The sequence below is a fragment of the Xenopus tropicalis genome, chromosome 3 (assembly GCF_000004195.4).
Source record: "Xenopus tropicalis strain Nigerian chromosome 3, UCB_Xtro_10.0, whole genome shotgun sequence".
Classification (NCBI taxonomy): domain Eukaryota; kingdom Metazoa; phylum Chordata; class Amphibia; order Anura; family Pipidae; genus Xenopus; species Xenopus tropicalis.
Window position 1 is genome coordinate 98,616,582 of NC_030679.2, and position 21,398 is coordinate 98,637,979.

A 21,398-nucleotide genomic window follows, 5' to 3' on the forward strand; every position below is an offset into this window, starting at 1 on the left:
CAGATGTTCTGTACGTGTAATGCATAAAGTCTCAGTTACTTCTATTGAAACACATTATCATTATTTATGAATTATTCTATGATATTTCTACTAGAGAGTAAAAAAACATCTTTGATAAACACCCAGTATGGGAGAATGGATAGGGATTTGCAGCATTGCAGTACATGAAAGGAGCGTGTGTAAGGAGAGGCTTTAAAGGAGACCAAAGTTTTATAAGTGTATGGATTTGGCATAAATTCCAATGTATCTCTGAAATCCATGCTTATATAAATATCTTTTTACAACAAAAGCAAAATGTCGGCATTAGTACTAACACCACTTTGTAAATAAGTATTTAATGTAACAGATTTTTTGCGTAAAAGTCACCACATAGAGACCTAAGAAACGCGTGGCACCCAAAAAAACCTGCGGAGTGGCACGGCATGCACAGCAACAGTAACCCACCCCCCAAAGCCATCCGCCTGCCCCCTTCTGTCCCCAACCTCCCACCAGCTTGTGTGGGAGAGCAGCCAAAGGCACTAGTGGGGTGGGCAGCCAGCTAATATAGTTTCTAGGACTACAGAGGAGGCAGATTCCTCCCCCTCTCATAACCATGGGGTCTGCTTTCTCTATAGTTACGCCACTGGTTTAGGGCTAATGACACTTCCAGAAATGCTTTCCTCGTAAAGAAACTTCAGGCAACTCGGAAAGCGAAGTGCCCCTTACGCTTTCCCACAAGTAATTCACTTTATTGCCTGGGGGAAAGCATTTTGGGAAGATTTGTCGGCTGTGGTAGCCCAGATTAAATCACAGGCAACCTCTCCCCATGTGCTATAAGCCTAAGGGGACTGGCACAAAGGAAAATAGTCACCAATGAAAAATCTTGGCTACCACAGACAGCTTATCTCCCCAAAATGCTTTCCCACCAGCAATAAAGTGAATCACTGATGGGAAAACAGACGTTGTGCTTTGTTTTTCTGAAGTCACAAGGAAACTTTGGACAGCTTTGAAAAAACAAAGCACTGCATATGTTTTCCCACCGGTGATTTAATTTATTGGCAATGGGAAAGCATTCTGAAGATGTTTTGCACGCGTCTAATCTCTCTGTGTGCCAGTACCCATGAGGGAGATATACAAAAGAGAACATATTTACATATCATTTCCTTTGATGCCGGTTGTTGGTATTAGTGTAACTTATCTTAAATTATCACCCTTTGCAATAATGCACTAGAACACACTGCAACTAAGGGCTTTACTGTAGGCAAGAATAAGAGTAGGACTATTTAGCCATCATTAGTAATGACAAAATACTGAGTTTAATCATAACCTAGCTGCTATTTATAGATGCAACAATAGTTTAGAAAGCCAGAGTATTTTTAATAAATACACACTCACAAACAATACAGAACTCAGGTGCTGATTCAGCGTGCATTGTACTTTTCTGTACCATTTGGAAATGTATTGAAAACACTATTATTATTCTTTTTGTTACATGGCCAAAGTACATTCTAATTATTCAGATGGGAACTGTACTTAGCATATGTTTAGTGGACCATCTACTTGCAACTTGACCAAAAAACAGCTGTAAGATATAGCCCTAATAGTAACATAGTAACATAGTAACATAGTAACATAGTAAGTTGGGTTGAAAAAAGACATCAGTCCATCAAGTTCAACCATAATGCCTATACCTAACCTGCCTAACTACAAGTTGATCCAGAGGAAGGCAAAAAACCCCATCTGAAACCTCTCTAATTTGCCTCAGAGGGGAAAAAATTCCTTCTTGACTCCAAGATGGCAATCGGACCAGTCCCTGGGGCAACTTGTATTAAGAGCTATCTCCCATAACCGTGTATTCCCTCACTTGCACATCCAAAAATAGTAGCTGTAATGACTGATGTCTGTTTGGGAAAGCCACACAATCAATACAGCCAATGATCATCTGTAGTGATGGGCGGATTGTTTCGCAAAACAGATGATAAAATTTGCCGTGGAAAAAAACGCTGCACATCCAAAAATTGTCGCGTCAAAAGAATAGCCGCGGGAAACAATTTTTTTTGACGCGTGACATTTGTGACATTTTCGCTGTTTCGCCGAATATGTCAGTGAACCGAAACGGGACAGATTCGCTCATCACTAATCATCTGCAATATACACACCAGCTGATCTAAATTGCCATTTGTTACATAAAACACTTCCAAATGGCACTCAGCAATGTGCAAACGTGTAGTTTATTTGAGATCCCAGAAAAATGGTCATTTGGCAAGCTTTAAAGCAGCCCGGACTGGCATTTGTGGCAAATTCCAAAGAGGCTACTATTAGATGCCATAGACAGTCACTATTTATTGGGTCTGTTGGGGGGCTGTTTGGGCTTCTGTGCACTTGAATCGCCAGAGCTTATTTTGACTCCCAGTCCAGATATTTTTTAAAGAGCCATGGCCATTGGTCAATTTTGTTATTGCGTAATATATCTGATATTGTGATCCACAAGATACAAAATAGAAATTATACTTGAGTTGATCTCTGCATTACTATTTTAATATTTTGCTGGATTATCTGCAGTTAACTTTTTGGACTCCTTGACAAAGAAGGGACAAAGTGCAAAAAAAATGAGCCGTTTTTGCACATTGTGTCCTGCCTCAATGGAATATGCCCCTTCAGCCCATAATTGCAACTCCTCATGCAAATAGGAGGGGGCTGGAGGCCCTGGCATGTCTTTACTAATGGTGTGTGAATTTGCCCTTAATAAATTAGACCTTTTTGAAAAAAAAAACCAAATGTTACTTTTTTGCATGATATATCCATTATTATTTTTTCAAGCAAGCTAAACGCTTGGATTTTATTAAGGATGTAATTTCCTTTATTCCTTTGAAAAATAGCTCTGCCCTGATACTTAGATTATATTATACAGTAAAAATGCTTTTCGGTTCTATAGCATTAAATATTGTGCAGCCCATATAACATGCATAATCAAGATTAAACAAATCAGCAAGCTTTGCCAGGCACATCGATAATTAAATAATAGAGATATATATGCAAATGAATTATGCAAAGAATAATAACATAAAATCCCTGACGCTGCAAAGTGCACCATCAAAAATAATGCATCATCAACTTTCCAAGCCATTCCAAAAGCAGCACTGCTTCCATAGGGAAGATAAATGAGGACAAGGTTTCCGAGCAGAATGGAATGAAGTATTCAATTTCCTTTCTAGCAAATGCATTAGGAAAGTTTGCTGAAGTGTACTCGTTCAGGTTACTGCGGAGTCAAAGGAGCTTAGATCCAGTAATAATTTAAGAATGAAATGCCTAGTGCATCACATTTCAGATTGTGGTTCTACATATATTTCCCCCTGTTGCTAGTTTTGTAAATATCCTTGGAAGACTATTTATCATAACAAGCAGCCTTTCACTTTCAGCAATAAAACCAAATGCACTTAATGAATACACCTCAGATACCATAACTTTCTCTGTGTTTATTTCCAGCTATTTTCTTTTTATTATACTGTTGTTAGTGAAGCAAGTCAATCTTGCTGTACAGTCCCTATGTGAATGCTTTAAATTCATGGAGCCTTTTTTTCAGAAATCATTTGCATGCCACAGATCTTAAAATCTACAGAGCCGATAGTCCGGGCCATAGATTTTATAACCTATATGGCATTTTGTGTTCCCTAGCAACTCGTGACTTGTTCTGTGACTAATGAATACTTTTTTTGTAACCTAGAGAAAAGAAATGTTAAGGGGATACTTTTGTGCTATTTGTAGTTACAACTACCTACTGGGCAAAGTAGAAGCATTCTTTATGCTGGTCTGCACATACAGAAGAACAAAAATATACAGGCTCGTGTTTACAAAGACAAGGTATTGTGCTTTGCCATTACCCCCAGTATACAAACTATCCAAAGCCATACTCCATGAAATCCAATGTTTTTCCTCATTTATTACCGATTAAGAAAACAATTAACATGCACCAGAGATTTCTTTTTACCATTAAACCAACATAATCCCTCTTAATTGGTGGATGTTTTCATCCATACCTGACAACATTTCAGAATAAAATGCTCAGTTATTCTCTGATACACCATAGATCTGTGTAAAAATAACCAACCCCTTTGACAGTTCATGTATAAGGACTGCTGTCTACACTACCATTGGTAGGTATGATAGGCTACTGGCATGCAAATAACATTTATCCATATATATATATTGACACAGACTGTCCATTGGCTGGACCAAAAGGCATAAGACCACTTTTTACTTCTGTACTTCCGTTATTTAGCAGAGTTATTCTGCATAAAGAATGGACAAACTTCCATGAGGCTGTAGCATCCCCACACCTGTCCCTTTTAAACAGTGGTCTTTGCCTGGGCAGGCTCATAGCTTTAAAAGCTGCAAGAGGGGATGGAATAAACTTGTAAAACCAATTCATTGATCTTGGCAATGTTTCTTGTATAAAAGCTAATGACAGGGGAGGACTAAGCCCTGTGCCCAAAACCAAGGCCCTGGTCAGTAGACACTTATCCCAAGTAATGCTACCATGCAGGGAGGTGCCATCCTTTAAAATTTATTACCGGCGGTAAATAGTTAGGATTACGTTTTCACATTGTCTCACCATATCCAGACACCATTTTATGAGTGTTAAATCCTTCCTCTAGATGGTGCTAAAGTGTAAAGACTTGCTGGAAAAACCATAATACAAAATGCTATCAAACTATTTTTTTCTCCGTTAACTGGAAAGAGGCATAACGCAACAACATGGTAAAGGAACTTGGCTCCATCTGTACTTTGACGTGGCTTTGTAATTATATGATTATAGCTTTGGAACTAAAATCTCCTGTTTTAGTATCTGTGCAAGTATATGTACTAGTGAAAGAGGGGACCCGGGAATGTGCTTTGATCAATTCCCTCTCTTTTGTATGCTGGTTGCTAGGATACAGAGGTATGGCATTTCTTGAGTCCCATGTGATTTCTGAGTTTGTGATGTGTTTCCACTCACTATAGCAAAAAAACTTGTGATATGCAGCAATTATAACTTAAGAAAAAATCCCATGCTATTTCTGGGTGCCATACAAGGTGCTCCTCCTCAAATGTTAAAGAAAATGGAGGCCTAACTCAATAATATTTCAGCACTTACTATGCCTGCAGAGCGACTGCTGTGAAGATGATCATACAAACCGCATAGCCGTATAAAGCAGTGCGCAGAAACAGACTATAGTTGCAGCTTTTGATAAACCACATGTGGCTTTGGAGCTGCAATATGAACAGTGTGATTTTACAAGATAAATGGAACCTTTCCTCAGTGTTTTTCATGGCAGACATTTTCCATTACTTTTATAATTTTCATCCCAGCATATTCTGACATCATAGATATAAATCTTTGTCTTAAGCTTAAAATAATATTCATTACATTCATGGTCTCGGCAGCATTTGGCTTTTGCGAATGGAAACTCTATGCACGGCTTTTATTCAGCACATTTTTATTGTGCTCTTGGGCAAAGAGTTTTTAAATGCTGCTTCTAGGGCAACAAAAGTGTTAGGGCCTCTGTTCAGCACACTTCCCTGAGCTTAACCACGGCCGAGTCTCATAATTCTGAATGGAGTGAAAATCATCAAGTGTCTTTGGAAGCATGGTTATAAATCCCCGGCGTGTCAAAGGTTTCTGCAACTAATTTACTACCACAAAATCTATATACCTCGGTAGTGCTGTAAGTTACACATTTTTAAAAAATATACACTGGGCCTCATTTACCAACAAAAGAGAGCTGCAAAAATATAGCTGCATTCTGCCATGTTTTTCTTCCTAAATGCAGTATTTTTTACTCAAAATTCCAGTTTATTAATGCTCAAGATAAACCCTGATAAGTATGCTAATTAATGTCCACTTGCTATTTAACCTGATCCAGCAAACTGTTACCTGCACACTGGGAAAAAGCTATGTGCCTGATATGGTTTTTTTTTTAATTACACTTGAGTAGTATTTTAATTATCAGTTTTTTAATATTTTTATAATCTACACTATTGGCACTTGTGCATCAACAGAGATTACTCCTGAAATATCAGGTACAAAACTTGTAATTAGTTAGTAAATCCTGTGCACCTGTGCTCATGATAAATGAACTATGCCACAATCGGTGTATATACCCTTTAAATATGAAATTCAATTTAGAGAGCCCAGATGCAATTCTCAGGGGAATCCCACTTCATGTCTGTGCCATGCCCCTTGTAAAGGCTGCTTTGTGACTGGCATATGCACATTGGAATTAGAAACCTAGATGCAATAGATCTGTGTAAGGCATTTAATAAGCACAACATACTGTGTGGTTTTGTAGGTAGATGTTGCTTCTGCAATGATAAGAGGCCCAATAAGTACAGTCTCTAACATTGTGTCATCCATCTGTAGCACATTAACCACTGGCTGCAATAAGCTTTTGCGTAGGGCTCACCTCATAATAGATAATCTGCACATGCAAACAATGGTATTAGCCAATGTAGAGTCCATCAGGAACATGGCCCTGATGCTGAAAACCAGCTGGGGGTTGCTGAGCTGAAGGGGGTCCACCAAGGCCCAAGGCCCCTGTTTTGATTTAATCCTGACTTCTAGTAAATAATAAAATGCATTTTTTCTGATGCAAGCCGTCTTTCCTCATAAATGAAATTATTTAATTCGCATAACTTGGATTCAGATGAGATAAAATAAAGATAAATGGGAACCATATGTAGATAGCAAAAATAGAGATGTAGAACGGGGGGCAGTCCCAGCAGGCATGTCTAGCTACTCTTACAGGCATTATTCCATATAAAGGCACATAACTGGATACATATTAATGGCAAATCCAGCTATTCAGTAGATGGACTCTCAGCAGCAGAACAGAAAGTGCCATGGGCCATATTTTACAAAGACCTATATATCCAGAAAGCCTAGTTAAAATTGTTTATTTCTATTATTGTAATTTCTAACTCCAATGATATATACATATTTATATATGTATGAATATTTTTGATCCTGTTACTCCTTTGTGGAAATCCTGTGTGTGCCGTCACTCCTGCCTATATACTTATCCGTTGCACAGGCACCCAGGTATCAACATAACCTCATGGTGTGCGGCTTTCCAGCATTTTTTGTACATTATATATATATATATATAGAAAATAATCATCTGTGGCCAGCACACCCTTCAATGTTTTATCAAAAAAATTTTTTATTGTAGATATATTGTTAAAACCAACGTTTCGGTCCTCATTAGGACCTTTCTCAAGGATAATCCTTGAGAAAGGTCCTAATGAGGACCGAAACGTTGGTTTTAACAATATATCTACAATAAAAAATTTTCTATACAGACATAATTTTGGCTAGCACCCCGCAGAATATTGAGCCTTGGAGTGCGGACACCATTTGGATATATATGTGTATATATATACACAAAGGATGGCACACCACTACATAACATACCTTGGGTGCTCGGTAAAGGGTTTATGTTTAGGCTGTTTATGCTACTTTGAATATATGTTTTGATTTTTCACAAGAAATCCCGGAGTTGCTGGTCTTTTTTATACTATATATATATATATATATATATATATATAGTACACAGGGAGAAGCACACCCTATACAAGTCCAAATGCCCTTAGTGCAGGTCAAAAACAAAAATATAATAGAAAGAGTGCCGCACACACAGGGACTTGATACAAAAAAAAAAAGTGTTTTTATTGAAAACATCTTTCTATTATATTGTACTGATTTCTTGGTATTTTGGACTGTACAGCATGCTGTAAAATGTAAATGTAAAATGTCCCTTTAACTCAAGACAGGAAATATTTAAGCATTTAATGCTTTACTTATATTCTTTCTGCACATAATTAAACATCACCTCTATGAACAACATTTCAAAGCAAGGTAAAAGTGAATCAATGTGCAATCCAGGATTTCTGCAATAATTACCAGATGTGAAAGGTGCACTTTCCTTGGATTTGTGCCCTCTGTAGAGCACCTGGGGCATGTGTCAATTCTCTCTAAATTCATTCAGCAGTGTGTAATTTCTGCCTAACAGTATAACGCTATGCCTCATTGACTCTATAAATGTAACACATAGCAGTATAAATATGTCTAGGCCATTTACTACTAAATAAACCCTTCATGGATTACATTTTCCTTTGTCATTAAAAGAACTGAACAAAAATTTAATACACATTTTCCATGTACACCTTAAAAATGTATTTAGTGGACACACAGTCAATAATCTGGGCACCAGTGGTTCATCAAGTTTATGGCAACTTTAACTTGGGCTGGGGTAACGGAGGGGGGCCATGGTGTTATATTTGGGGTGGGGGGGCAGCCTGGGGAACCCTCAGCTGTATTCTGTTTCAAGGATACTTTCCTGTCCTTAAGGGCTGTCCAATCCAGCAAACACACACAAAGTGGTTTTTAGGGATCTCCGTAAACCCAGCCCAGTCTCTATACTGACACAGTGCCTGTTAAGGTTCTGACTCTAATATTCTAATATTCTTGGTGTAGCCCAATCTGCTCATCTAGCTGACCTGTGTCTAAATCTTGCACTCAAAGACATGCTTCATAGAATTTGCCATAATGGTAGCGGGCCTGGCTACCAATCTGTGCCCCGATACTGACCCCTTGTCTTTAGTACTTTTCACTATATTACATCAGCCAAAGAGACCTTCAGTATTTCTACCCTTCCTTTTTTCTTTTCAAAGTAATCTTTTTCCTTTGACAGAGACTGGGGGACCTCCAACTTTGTACTTGATGGTAAACAAAAAGCTGCATAAATCCATAGTGGTGGCAAAATAAATTATTTTGGGTTTATTTCATGTTTTTATTTTTAGCAGCCTTAAGGTATGGAGATCTAAATTACAAAAAAATCCCTTATCTGGAAAATTACAGGTCCCAAACATTCTGGATAACAGGTCCCATACCTGTACCACACTTCTCTCTGATGACCATAAATAGATACTACAGCGAACTTAAGGTGGCCACACGTGGCGATTTTAGATCTTTCGTGCGACCATCGTACAATCCGCCACTAACCGTTCAGGGCTGAAATGCCAGATAAGGAGGTAGAAACATTAGGATTTCTACCTCCTTCTGCTGATTCAGCCCCGAAGACAGATTTTGCTCAGGCACCTTCTATGGTGCCCGATCAAAATCTTTAAACCGGCCCGATCGGCGAGTCAACCAATATCGGCAGCCTCCTGCGATATCGGCCGACTCAACGACTTGCCATACACACACCGAATATTATCGGTGCGTGTATGGCCAGCTTTAATCCCAACACAGACACATTTTGTGCAATGAAAGAAAATGTAATTCTAAACAACCTTCAAAAATACATAAAAAAACAGATTATGGGCAAAGATCTCATTTAAACCATATTTCTTATTTAAACCATCTTGCCATATGCTTAATCATGAAGGAGCCAAGAATTTACTGTGTGGAAACAAATGCAAAACAGAAAGAAATACTATAGAAATACTTTTGTATAGGCTTAATTTATTGCTATTTTTGTTAGTTTTTTGGTATATGTTTCTATGTTATCAAGAGAAAAGGGGCATTTTGAAACAAAGTGTTGTGGAAACTGATTTGACACATATGCAAAATGTATAATACCATAGGAAAGCTTTCCCATCCATTTCTTGTTTGTTCTTTTTGTGTGGTGCAATTGAAAATGCATAATAATTGTCAAACTCACTGTAACCTTGATACAAAAATCTGTGTAATAGTTTCCATTCCTTGGGACTGTTCTGCAGGCACTCCCAGGTATTTACTTTCCAGCGTACAGTAATGCATAGGGGCAGTTGGAAACAGGTTTTCTCCATCTGCCGAAGATCTGCAGCACGTGTAATCTGGCATAACTTGTGTTCTGTCACGTTAAATAACCTGCATGTATGAAAGATTATTTATAGAGCATTGCCGATAGGGAAACTATTTAAATTGAGAACAGGTATAAAATACATGTGTGGTAGAAAAAAAAAATGAAAGGAAGAGCATGCCTTAGTGCAGCATACTCAGTCTTCATAATGCTCCTTTAATTTTCACTTTGGCATAATCACAGAATTTAGATACCGACGTAAAGCTTGTTCCTTCATCAAGCTTGCAAAAGGCCAAGCTGCTCCAAAACTTTGCTAAGGAATATGAGAAATACTCATCAATGTACTGGGGCACAAATAAATGGTAGCTGTGTCTTGTGGCCATTGCTGGCTAAATCTTCCTGGAGACGATACTGCTAATAGGGATCTCAGCCTAATGATCTGCAACTTTAACTGCCATGTAAGTCTTAAAGGAAAACTATACCCCCAGAATGGATATGTAACCAACAGAGTATACCAGTAAATATTGCCCTTTACATCTTTTACCTTGAGCCACAATTTTGTGATGGGCTGGGTGCTCCCTCAAAGAAAATAATGCAGCTCTAACTGTAACAGGAAGAAGCATTGGAGTAGAAGATTGAACTTTGTCCATTAACTGGCTGATGTGACCTAACATGTACATGTGCCCTTGGTTTGTTTGTGTGCACAGTGAATCATGCAATACCTGAGGTAGGCCCTTAGTAACATGCAGCACCATGTATGGTAGGCCGTACCCTCCTCACCACATCCCCTAAAACATTTATCTTGTGTATTCTGGATGAGACCATCTTAGTATACCTGTAGCCAGAAGAATAATGAAGTATTGATGGAGCGATGGGCTACTGAATTCCATATTTTATGCCATTTTTGTTCATCCAACTAACATCCTAGGTTTTTTCATATTTAGTGAGGTGTGGGACACCCAAATCACCTTTAGGATTAGGCGTTATCATAATTAAATTAGACACTCTTGGAGTGCCAGATAAAGTTTAGGATTTGGCATTGTAATGTGTTAAAGGACATGTAAACCCCACACACAAAACAGCCTCTTTGAAATCTTTCAATACCTGCCACACTGGTTGTCCAGAGGTTAATAGTAAGGCTGCAACATCCCCTTAATCACTTAGATTTCCTTCTCCTCCTGTAACCCACTCTGCCCCCTCCCTCAGGAATTTGGTTTGGCTGTTGGCTTGTGGGCATGCTCAGTTGTTCTAAACTCAGATTACTAAACACACCCTCCAGTCTAGCAGCCAGTGAAGAGATGGCATTGCTGGTTCCCATAGAAACTCAGCTCTAGCTGTCTGTTTCAATTTTTTTCTCCCAACCAACTCTCCTGAGCTCAGCTAAAAAAAAGCAGAACTTTTATCAGAGACAGTTCTGCCTGTGTAAGCCTGTATTCTTGATTAAATGTATGCTGAATAAGGGTCTGTGTGTGTATGCTGTTTGCAAATTTAATGATGCCATTTGGGTGGGGGAGATGTGCCCAACTGATATACACTGTAGGCAAATGTAGGCTTTACATGTCCTTTAAGGTTAAGAGTTGTGATGGGTTTGGTAATCAACATGAGTATATCACTGGCATGTATACACATTTTATGATGTGTGTGAGTCAGAGAGAGGCCACTTATATTAATGCTGTTTTGGATATAAGATGCCAATGGTTCTAGTGCTAATATAAACAACATTGGGGAGAGTGGGCATCCTTGCCTTGTTCCTCCAGCTAGAGGAAATGGGTCAGATGGGTAGGGACTCTATCATACATACTCAGTGGGAAAATTATAAAGGACTGTAGTAATTAACTAGAGTGACAGTTTCTAGTGTTCTAATGTCCTTCCCATTTTCTTACTGTGAATAAACAGAAACACAGAGACAGTAGAGTTGTCTTGGTGAGCAGGGAGGGCCCAGCCAAAAAGAACCAAGAATGCTGATTCTATCACAGTTTAAAACCTTACTACACACAATAAGATAAATAAGATGACTGCTGCAAGCAAAACTGTTTATTTGATACATTATTCCCTTGCAGGCTTATAGAGGGAATATTTTCATATGAACATTACACCCAAACCAAGCTAAGTATGCTAGCAATGGCATACACAACTCTTAGTTTTTATGTGTTTATAGATTTGTAATTTGTGCCTAGAGCAACACAAAATGCCCATTTATGTGCTACAGTGTAGTGTTTTTGTGGTTCAAAAAGGACACATTTTTCATGATGGAACAAAATGAATTATTTATTATTATTTGTTAATATTCCTGCAATATCCCAAGCATAACTAGCAGAGTAATTGAGTAGTAGAGTTATTGTAGAGTAGTTTTTGTCATCCTGAGGCAGTTATGACTAATGAAGAAAATGTTTTTGCATAGACTTAACCTGCTTTTATCTGTTTGTGTGTTAGCCCTACGCAGTCGATCGGGCAGATCAATCATCAATGGAAACTGGGCAATTGACAGACCTGGCAGATATGAAGGAGGTGGAACCATGTTCACATATAAGAGACCGAATGAAATTTCAAGCACTGCAGGCGAATCATTTTTAGCTGAAGGCCCCACAAATGAGGTTCTTGATGTTTATGTAAGTACAAGCAGTACATGTGATATTTTAGCATAATGACAATACTAGGTATAATGTGGCAGTCATATTGTACAGTGCTAAATAATTTGAGCCATGCATTGTATCTATTATTGAGGGAATATGATCAGGTAATACTAATGTATCTTAGGTATGTAGAACAAATTATGGAAATGTATCTACACTTTAAATAGCTCACTCTTAGTTCTCAAAAACAAATAATATTTGATATTATTAGAAGGAGAGAAGGAAAGGTACAATTACTAGGGGGTGCCAACATGTTAGGCACCCCCAGTGATTGTAATCATTTAGCTGAAGAGGAAGAGCGTTCCTTCTTTCTTTGCCCCACTTGCACATGCGCAGTACAGTGAAAACATATGGCTTTTTCACTCTCCTGTGCTTTGAATTTGATGCCATCAATATATTTTAAAAAAGTGAGGCATTTGGGAACTGGTAAAGCAACCAATGTTTCCCCCTTCTTGCCTGAACTGCTTCTCAACAATTCAGGGTCTTTTTTGTAATATTTATAATTTCATAACGTGGCAACTGTTTTCATTGTATGACAGTTTGGGATTGCAGGCAGGGGCCAGTTTAGCACCTGCACTCTTTTACCATGGAGCCATGCTGCAGAATGAGGATTGGCATTGTCTTGCTGACATAAGCAAGGCCTTCCCTGAAGATGTTGCCTGGATGGCAGCATATGTTGCTCCAAAAACAGTATATACATCAGTGCACTTGTGCGTTCAATCGGGAATACTGGTCTGTGCATCAATAACTGCTTGATGGTTCTTATCCTCTTTATCCCAGAGGACACTGCTTCCAAGGTTTTCTTAAATGAATTTCAAATTCTAATTGGTCAGACCACAGGACAGTTTTTTTTACTATACCTCAGTCTATCTTAAATGAGCTTGGGCCCAGAGAAGGTATCAATGTTTATGGATTATGTTTATATTTGGTTTATTCTTTGCATGGTAGAGTTTTAACTTGCATCTGTAGATGCAGCAATGAACTTGTGCTTGCAGGTAGTGGTTTCCAGACCTATTCCTGAGCCCATACAAAATTGTGTCTATATTTAATGCAGGGCTGCTTGTGGGCCCAAAGATCACAGCCATTCATTATTGGCTTTCAGCCTTGTCCCTTGCATACAGAGATTTCTCCAGATTCCCTAAATCTTTTAATGATATTATGTATTGCAGGTAATGAAATCACCACATTCTTTTCAATTTTACATTGAGGAATTGTTGCAATTTTTGCAGCACAATATTTGCTGTACCTATCCCCATCTTTACTTCTGAAAGACCCAGCCTCTCTGCGACCCACTCTTTTTAGCATTAAACAAGTTTTCTAGTCTTTTGTTGCCCATCCCAACTTTTTAAAAATGTGTGGTGGGCATGAAATTTAAAATAAGCATATATTTCTCAGAAAGCAATGAACATTTGCTATGTTGTCTTTTTACTATCTGCAATTAAATTTAGGGCCTAAATAATTTGCAAATCATCTCATTCTGTTTTTATGTATATTTTAGACAGTGCCCCAACTTATGGAAAGGGAGTCGTAGCATGGAATTATTCAGTTGAAACATTCTACTAACAAGTTGGTAGCAAAATGATCTTTACAGATTAAAATAAAATCATCCAGTTGTTTTAGCTGTTGCCAAAATACTGAACAAATAGGTTATGTCATCTGTAAAAGATGCAGAAGCCAAAGAGGACAACTATAACTCAGTTTGTCTGATGATATTTTAAAATAGCTTTTAAGAGGTATTTCCAGAAGGTATATTATAAATAATACAGATAAGATAGCCTGAGTGGGTTATACTAATTAGTGAGTTCTTATGCCCTTTGGCTATAATCTGTCCTGCAAATATAAATCTCGGCTCAGTTCTGCACACATGTATGTAACCAGCATGTAAACTGCAGTAATAAATCTGTTAATGTTTAGGGCATGTTATGGGATCACGGAATAAATATGTGCAGTAGCATTAGTAAATAGCTGACTTATAGAGAGTTATAGCAAGGGCACATTGACTGCATGCTGCTGCAAGCTCTAATGGAAATCTTCACTCACCTCCCCAAGAATGTCTTGAAAGGGAAGTGAAGCAATCATTCAGTGACCAGTAGCCCCCATTGTTTTTCCAGACTGAATTCTAAAAAGGAAAAAAAAATTATGCCACTTGGCTTTCTAGATGATCCATCATTTTTCTGCTCTCCCTTGGCCCACTATTGTTCAGTAATCAAGGAACACATGAATGTTATAAGGGCCAAATGTACTTTCATTTTTTACAGAAGACTGTTCATTACTATTAGGCTGTGACAATTCTTGTTGCATAGACAGCTTTTGAAGCCAATGTATACATCATTAAGATCCTACCTTCCAAAGCAGCTGTTATCAGTTTGATTTATTTTAATAAAAACATGCTGTACGGTATCCTACATTGCTTCAAATTACAGGAAAAACAATTCCCAAGCATTATGATTTAAAGAATAGCTTTTGCCTACAAGGGGAGGCCCATTTATCAACATTCTCGTTTTCGTGGTTTTAGAGGTTTTTGAAACCACAAATGCCAAGTGATTTATTAAGGCTGCCTTTTAAAAAAAACATGAATGAAAAAAAATGAGAAACGTAAAATCCATGAATATTGTGTGTTGTTCAATCAGCAACAAAAAAAGTCCTAAAACATCTAAAACCACAAAGCAAGGAAAAATCTTTTGGTTGGAGTCAAGCACAGATGCCATTGACTTCTACATGACCTCAACAGCTTTTAGTTGGTGTATTTTTACTTTTGCATTTGCCACAGTTTTGAAGCATCATAAATCAATGGTGAAAAAATTAATTTTTTCATGAAAAAAATTGCAATCAATCCCAAAAAATAGAAAAAAAATTAAAATATGAACATTACTAAAGGAAGGCAACTTTATCTTTTTAAATAATCAGGCACAAAACATATTGTTCTTTACTTCAGATGTTATTCTCTTGTTAATCTTCCTGTCTAAAACCTTGTCTATCAAGGAATGAAGTTGCAGTTGGGTACAGTAGCCATGCCTCACATGAAAGACTCTGTAACAGCATTCCTCTATAGAATATGCTTGTTATAGGATAGAGTGGCCAAGACACACATACAGTGATAGGATCTATTATATGGAATGTTTAAGACATGGGGTTTTCCAGATAAGATTTCTACAAAAGCTATGAAAGATCCTACGAAAAAATCTACTATAGTTCTCTACTATAGTAATGTACTATAACTATAGTTATCAGCAAATATTTATGCTGGGTTAGTTCCCATCTGTTACAAAGCAGTGTCTTATTATTAAATAAGTAAAGTAAATAAGCATTTGAGGCACAATTGCATATTTAAACAATAGATGTAATAAATGTGTTTATACATAAAACATAGGATGTAGGATATTTATTAACTGTTTCTGAGGCTGTCACAATCTAGTATTCAGGTTTCTCATTGCTTTACACAGATAGAGCTAAAGAAAGGCAAGAATGTGGCACCTTGTGCTCGATGCTTGATTCAAGTTTGAATATTTTGTATATAATTCTACAATCCTGACTCCCTTTCACCATCTATCCAACTTGAATCTTTTTTAAACCTTTTATACACAGTGCATAGATAATGCATGTGGTGCATTGTAAACAATTCTGAGGATACACTGAAAGCTCATTTGAATAAGATTAAAAAGGCAGGCAAGGAGAATGTTCTCACCGTCATGGTTCCCCCACGACAGCACCATAGCAGTCAAAACATCAGGTTTCATATAAACCTAAAAGTACTGAGCTCGGCAGACCATGGGAAGTTTGCTATTTTTTGAATGAATTAATCATGTATTCAAATGAATGTGTCTTAAGTTTCTAGGTGTCTAAATTGCATTACTTCTCCTGCTCCCTGTAATATTTATCTAAGAAATGATTGTCCTTAACATGCAATTAGGAATGTGCTTACAGGACATATGTTATTAATGTAAACAAAAACAAACAAAAGTTGATTGTTCTGTGGCTGAGTGACTTCCTACGTTTAAAGTGCTTATTCCATATCCTTCCACAGGATCTATTTTACATACAAACCTATTGCTGTGTGATATATTTTTTGGAATCTGGAGGCAAAATACCTGAGTGGGTGTGTGGGCGTGCTTTGTGTAATACTTTAATGTATACAGGTAATATACTACAGTGTCCAGAATCATGCCTGTCCAACAACTCATTCTTAAACTAAGGGTATTAATATGAAGTTCTTCCCCCTGCTACTGTAAGGGCCCTTTCTCTGCTGGGAAGTCTTCTACAAGATAATGGAACATTTTTGGTAGATTTGCTTTCATTCAGCCGCAAAGGCATTAATGAGGTTGCAGGGCTGATGTTTCCCTTTCATCCCTATTTTATGTTTCCCTTTTTACCCATTATGTCTTCTGTTTCTCTTTTTGACTTTTGCCCCTGAGCTCTTTATTTTTTCATCTTTGCTTTTTTTTATGCTCTGCATGCCATGATCACATTCAGACTGCTCAAAGGCGGCCTGTCACTTCTGACCTGTTTCTGATCCACATGTGCACAGCCCAGGGACCTTGAAAATGTGTCAACTCCGAAGGTACAGCCTTTGTTTTAGTTGACATGTCCCAGCTACTACTCATTTTGCTTCTATACTATCTTCTGCAGGTCAGCCACGGCGGTATTGATTAAACTTTAACCAATCTCTGCAGGGCTGAGCTGGGTCTGTTCATAGATAACAACAACAAATCAAAATGAGTAGTACATGCAAACCTGCTGGCAAAGATAAACAGAAGTGGTTGTGCCATCTGCCCAGGGAGCACCACCAGTCACTAGTCTGAACATGGACACTTGACTTTGCTCATGGTGAATTAAAGGAGAAGGAAAGGCATTTTTGCATTTTATTGGCAATAGATTAACTACATTAGTTCCACCTAGAGCGCTATATTTATTCTAAAGAAAGCTTTTCTATACCAGAGTAAAGAGCCCTAGAAGCTCTCTGTGTTTTAGGTAGCAGCTGCCATTTTAGTTTGGTCCCCCTAGCTTCCTGCAGCAGCTGTAGCCGTTGGTAGCTCAGATTACACAGAGTTGGGAGGGGAGAGGGAGAGAGGAGCAGAAACTGAGCAGACTCGTGCCCTGAAAATATTTTCTGAGATCAGGAAGTCTGACACTGAAGAACATGTGTACACAAAAAAAAAGAAACAAAATCCTGTGTTCCTTTTGAAAGATGTGAGTGCTTATGGCTGTATTTATATAGACCTTTCTGATAAAGCTTACTTAGTTTTTACCTTTCTTTCTCCTTTAAGATCTGTTTTTCTCTAATAACCCATAAAAACCCCACACTCCTTATGTATAGTTTTTGCTCACATTGCTTCTGTGGACAGTTTGCAACTCAACAGTGAGGGGTATATTTATTACAGTGTGTAAGCCAACATCACTGGGGATGTTGCCCATAGCAACCAATCAGTAATTAGAATTTGACAATCACCTACAAGGTAGTAAACAAAAGCAAAGATCTGATTAGATGCTGTGGGGAACATTATGGTTATGTTGGCTTACACACTATAATAATTATGCCCCTAAGTGATCTAACTGATGACATGTAATCTAGTCATGCAACATCAGGATTCTTTTGACCATATAGTATACATCTCAGGGTCTAAATGTATATCGGTTTGCTAATGATAAAAAAGATGTGGCACAGGGAAGTTAAAAAATGAACAGTGATTCAGAAATACAGGTATAAGACCTGTTATCCAGAATGCTTGGGATTGGAGGCTTCCGGATAAGGAAACTTTCCATAACTTAGATCTCCATTCCTTAAATGTACTGAAAAACTGTTGTTTAAACAAACCTCATCGGATGGTTTTCCCGCTAATGGGTTAATTGTATCTTAGTTGGGATCAAGTACAAGGTAATGTTTTATTATTACAGAGAAAAAAGGAAATCATTTTTACAAATTAAACTTATTTGCCTATAATGGAGTCTATGGGAGATGGTACATTTAATCTGGGTTTCTTATTACATTACAAACTTTAATATAATGGACCTCCGAATCCTGGCCACAGCAAATAAGAAGCTCATAGGACATGGTTACATTGCAACGATTTCTGCATGGCTATAATTGTAAGTAATGATGTGCAAAAATTTTCGCTAGGTTTCGCCACAAAAAAAAAAAAAAAAAGCTGACACTGACAAACACATTCTTGTCCCTTGTGCCCAGCAATATATTGCAGGGTCATGTTTGCACTGGGCTACCTAGTGGCACTATATGTTTAGGAAGTACAGTACTCATTTATTTTGAGAGAATCAACACTTTTTATTTTTTCCTTCCTCTATTAGATGATACATCAGCAGCCAAACCCTGGAATTCATTATGAGTATGTTATTCCAGCAGAAAATGCCATCAGCCCTCAGCTACCTCCTCATCGACGACCAGGTAATTCCTTATTTAGTTTCCATTCAGAATATATCGTAGTATCTCAAGCTCTTGAATATTACTTGGTTGTGTCTATACATCCTGGATCTGTTATTAGGAAACCTATTATCCAGAAATACAACAGCTATTTTCTATAGTCTCCTGTATACATAAATCTTTTTTTTTTTTTTTAATGATATCATTTTCCACAGTGATTATAAAGCAATACCTTATACCCTGCAGCCCAGTACACAGGTGGGTGTCTAAAATATTGGCACCCAATTGTGTATTAGCCTCTCCTTGTCCATTAACAAGAACACTTAATATATTGTGTCATCTGTTTCATTCTTAGCTAATTTATATGATGTGCCTCATCACAAAACTGAATTAGTAAATAAGTAAGCCACGGATAACAGCCCAGCTCGGAGGAGGGGCACCATGACCCAGGCTCATCCCTAGCTGGAGCCCCATAGGTGTTTCGATTTAAGGGGAAGGGTTAAGCCTGGGGGGAGGAGTAGTGGGGCCATCTTTAGAGCTAGGCAAGGGGAACCTGCAACCATTTTGTGGAAGCAGGCGGTAAAGCTAAGATCCCCACCCGCCCTCCCTAGAAGGGGGTGGAATTAAGTAAGGGTTTGTTAATTTTTAGTTGTCACAAATGTGGCCAATGAGGGCTGGGGTACACGAGTTATAATTAGTTAGTTGAATTGGGGACATAGGTAAATTGGAGGCTTAAAATTCAGAAGGATATTCGTCACAGCAAGAGGCGGGCCCTTGTCAGTCTGCCGGGTAAATATTTGGGCCGGTAAGAGAGGCTTACCTTGGTGGGATGGTTTAACCCCTAAGGTGGGTGGCCATTGTTGCAGATGGATTACGGGTGAAATATTAAAAGGTGATGGCGGGGGGCTCCAGGTAAGGTGGAGTCTCTTTTGTAAGTAAGGTTGGCGGGCCTATCCTCTGGGCTAGGAGGCTTTACGGCTGGAGGATAGTGCTTCAGGTAAGGAGGGGCAGACTGACAGGGGTTCAAGTTATATGGATGTTACATGATGTTATATGTTATATATGTTATATAATATTTACAATGTTTAATATGTTTGGTTATAAATTATGTAAATTATGATATTGTATTTTACTCAATTGTTATGTGCTTGGAATTGTATTGGAAATTAATAAAGCTGTGGCCAGTATCATTCCAAAGGTGATATTGTCACGCATTTTATTGGTTAGAGAGTGTTAGCGTGAGGATGCTGTGGATGATGCCTGGGTCATGGATTATGATGCATTGAAAATAATTTGGTGTTGTTAAAGGGGAACACTTCCAAAGCAAAATTTGTTTAAGAACTCCACACAACACAGAAACCCCTAATATTACTTTTACTGTAATCTGTTCCTTCAAAAAGTATGAATAAATACAATTTTATATGCTGAAATCCAGCGGCAAAGCAGTTCTTCTCTTTCTGCATCATTTGAAATCCTGACAGGGCAGGAGGGACTAAAACACTGATGTTACAAATTGTAACAACTTCTCCACAGCTTACAGACAGCATGCATGAACTACATAACCCACAATGTGTTACACTGTGATGTTCCTTTTCCTATTGACATGGCATGTGCAGGGGGTTGTGGGATTGGGAGGATGCAGGATGAAGGCAGGCTGAGCACAGTCAACTACTGATACATATTTTTTTGAGTCTCAAAGTAGTCAGCCAGATCAGCAGAACAGGGGGCCAGGCTTAGGTAACTGTTCCAAACTTTAAAATCATGAAAATGCTGCATATTTTTTAATTGATGTAAATTGCATATTGTATATTTACTTTTCAAAAACTTGAGTTGTGTTTGGGTGGAGTTCCCCTCTAATAATGATGAAGTGGTGCTATACCTCATGCTCTCTTCACCATAGACAATGAGAATAAGTGACAAAAATAGAAAAGTGACAGAATTAAATTAACATCCTTTTTGCTGTTTGGTAAAATGTACCATGAATGCAATTTCTTTTTGCGTTGTTTCATTTTTGAATCCAGTTGAACCATTTAATGGCCAGTTAGAAGAAACCTCAGACCCTACTGAAAATGGAGATTCCTTTAGTGAAATAGACACTGAATCTTTTCCTGGTAGACATCCTGGGAGATATCCTTCACATCAGCCAGATAACCAAGTACTTCCATTACAACCACCCAGGCGAAGCCGAGACTTCAACTGGAAACAAGTGGGGTCAACGGAATGTTCAACTACGTGTGGGAAAGGTGAGGTGGGTTAAAAATATATAGTACAATATATTTATAAAAATATAAAAGGCTCTAAACAATGAGAAACTATGTTGATTCTCTGAATGTTTATATTACACGTTATGAAATAGAGACTAGATAGTGAGAGAATATACTCCATACACTTTAAGAAATGATTTCTGTTTAGGGGCATGATTTGCATCACTTGCCTAGTTTAAGCCATTGAATTATCTATTGGAAAGGCATTTAATGCTGGATGTATGAACTTTCCAATATAAAAGTGATAGTGTTTGTGGCACCTGTTCCTTATGGAGTTGGTTCTATACTTTGCTTGGTTATGGTTTATTGCATCCAAGTGGCTTGTGAA

General features: G+C 38.0%; 1 protein-coding gene across 2 annotated transcripts in view; it reads left to right on the forward strand.

Moving 5' to 3' along the window:
* thsd4 (thrombospondin type 1 domain containing 4) overlaps positions 1-21,398 on the forward strand; it is a 354,761-nt gene that overhangs the window by 317,609 nt on the left and 15,754 nt on the right. For both annotated transcript variants that reach the window (XM_018092415.2, XM_031899170.1), the window contains 3 exons: positions 12,234-12,409; positions 18,734-18,830; positions 20,828-21,049. In XM_018092415.2, coding sequence (XP_017947904.2) covers positions 12,234-12,409; positions 18,734-18,830; positions 20,828-21,049 — 495 coding nt within the window. The remainder of the gene's footprint in view (positions 1-12,233; positions 12,410-18,733; positions 18,831-20,827; positions 21,050-21,398) is intronic.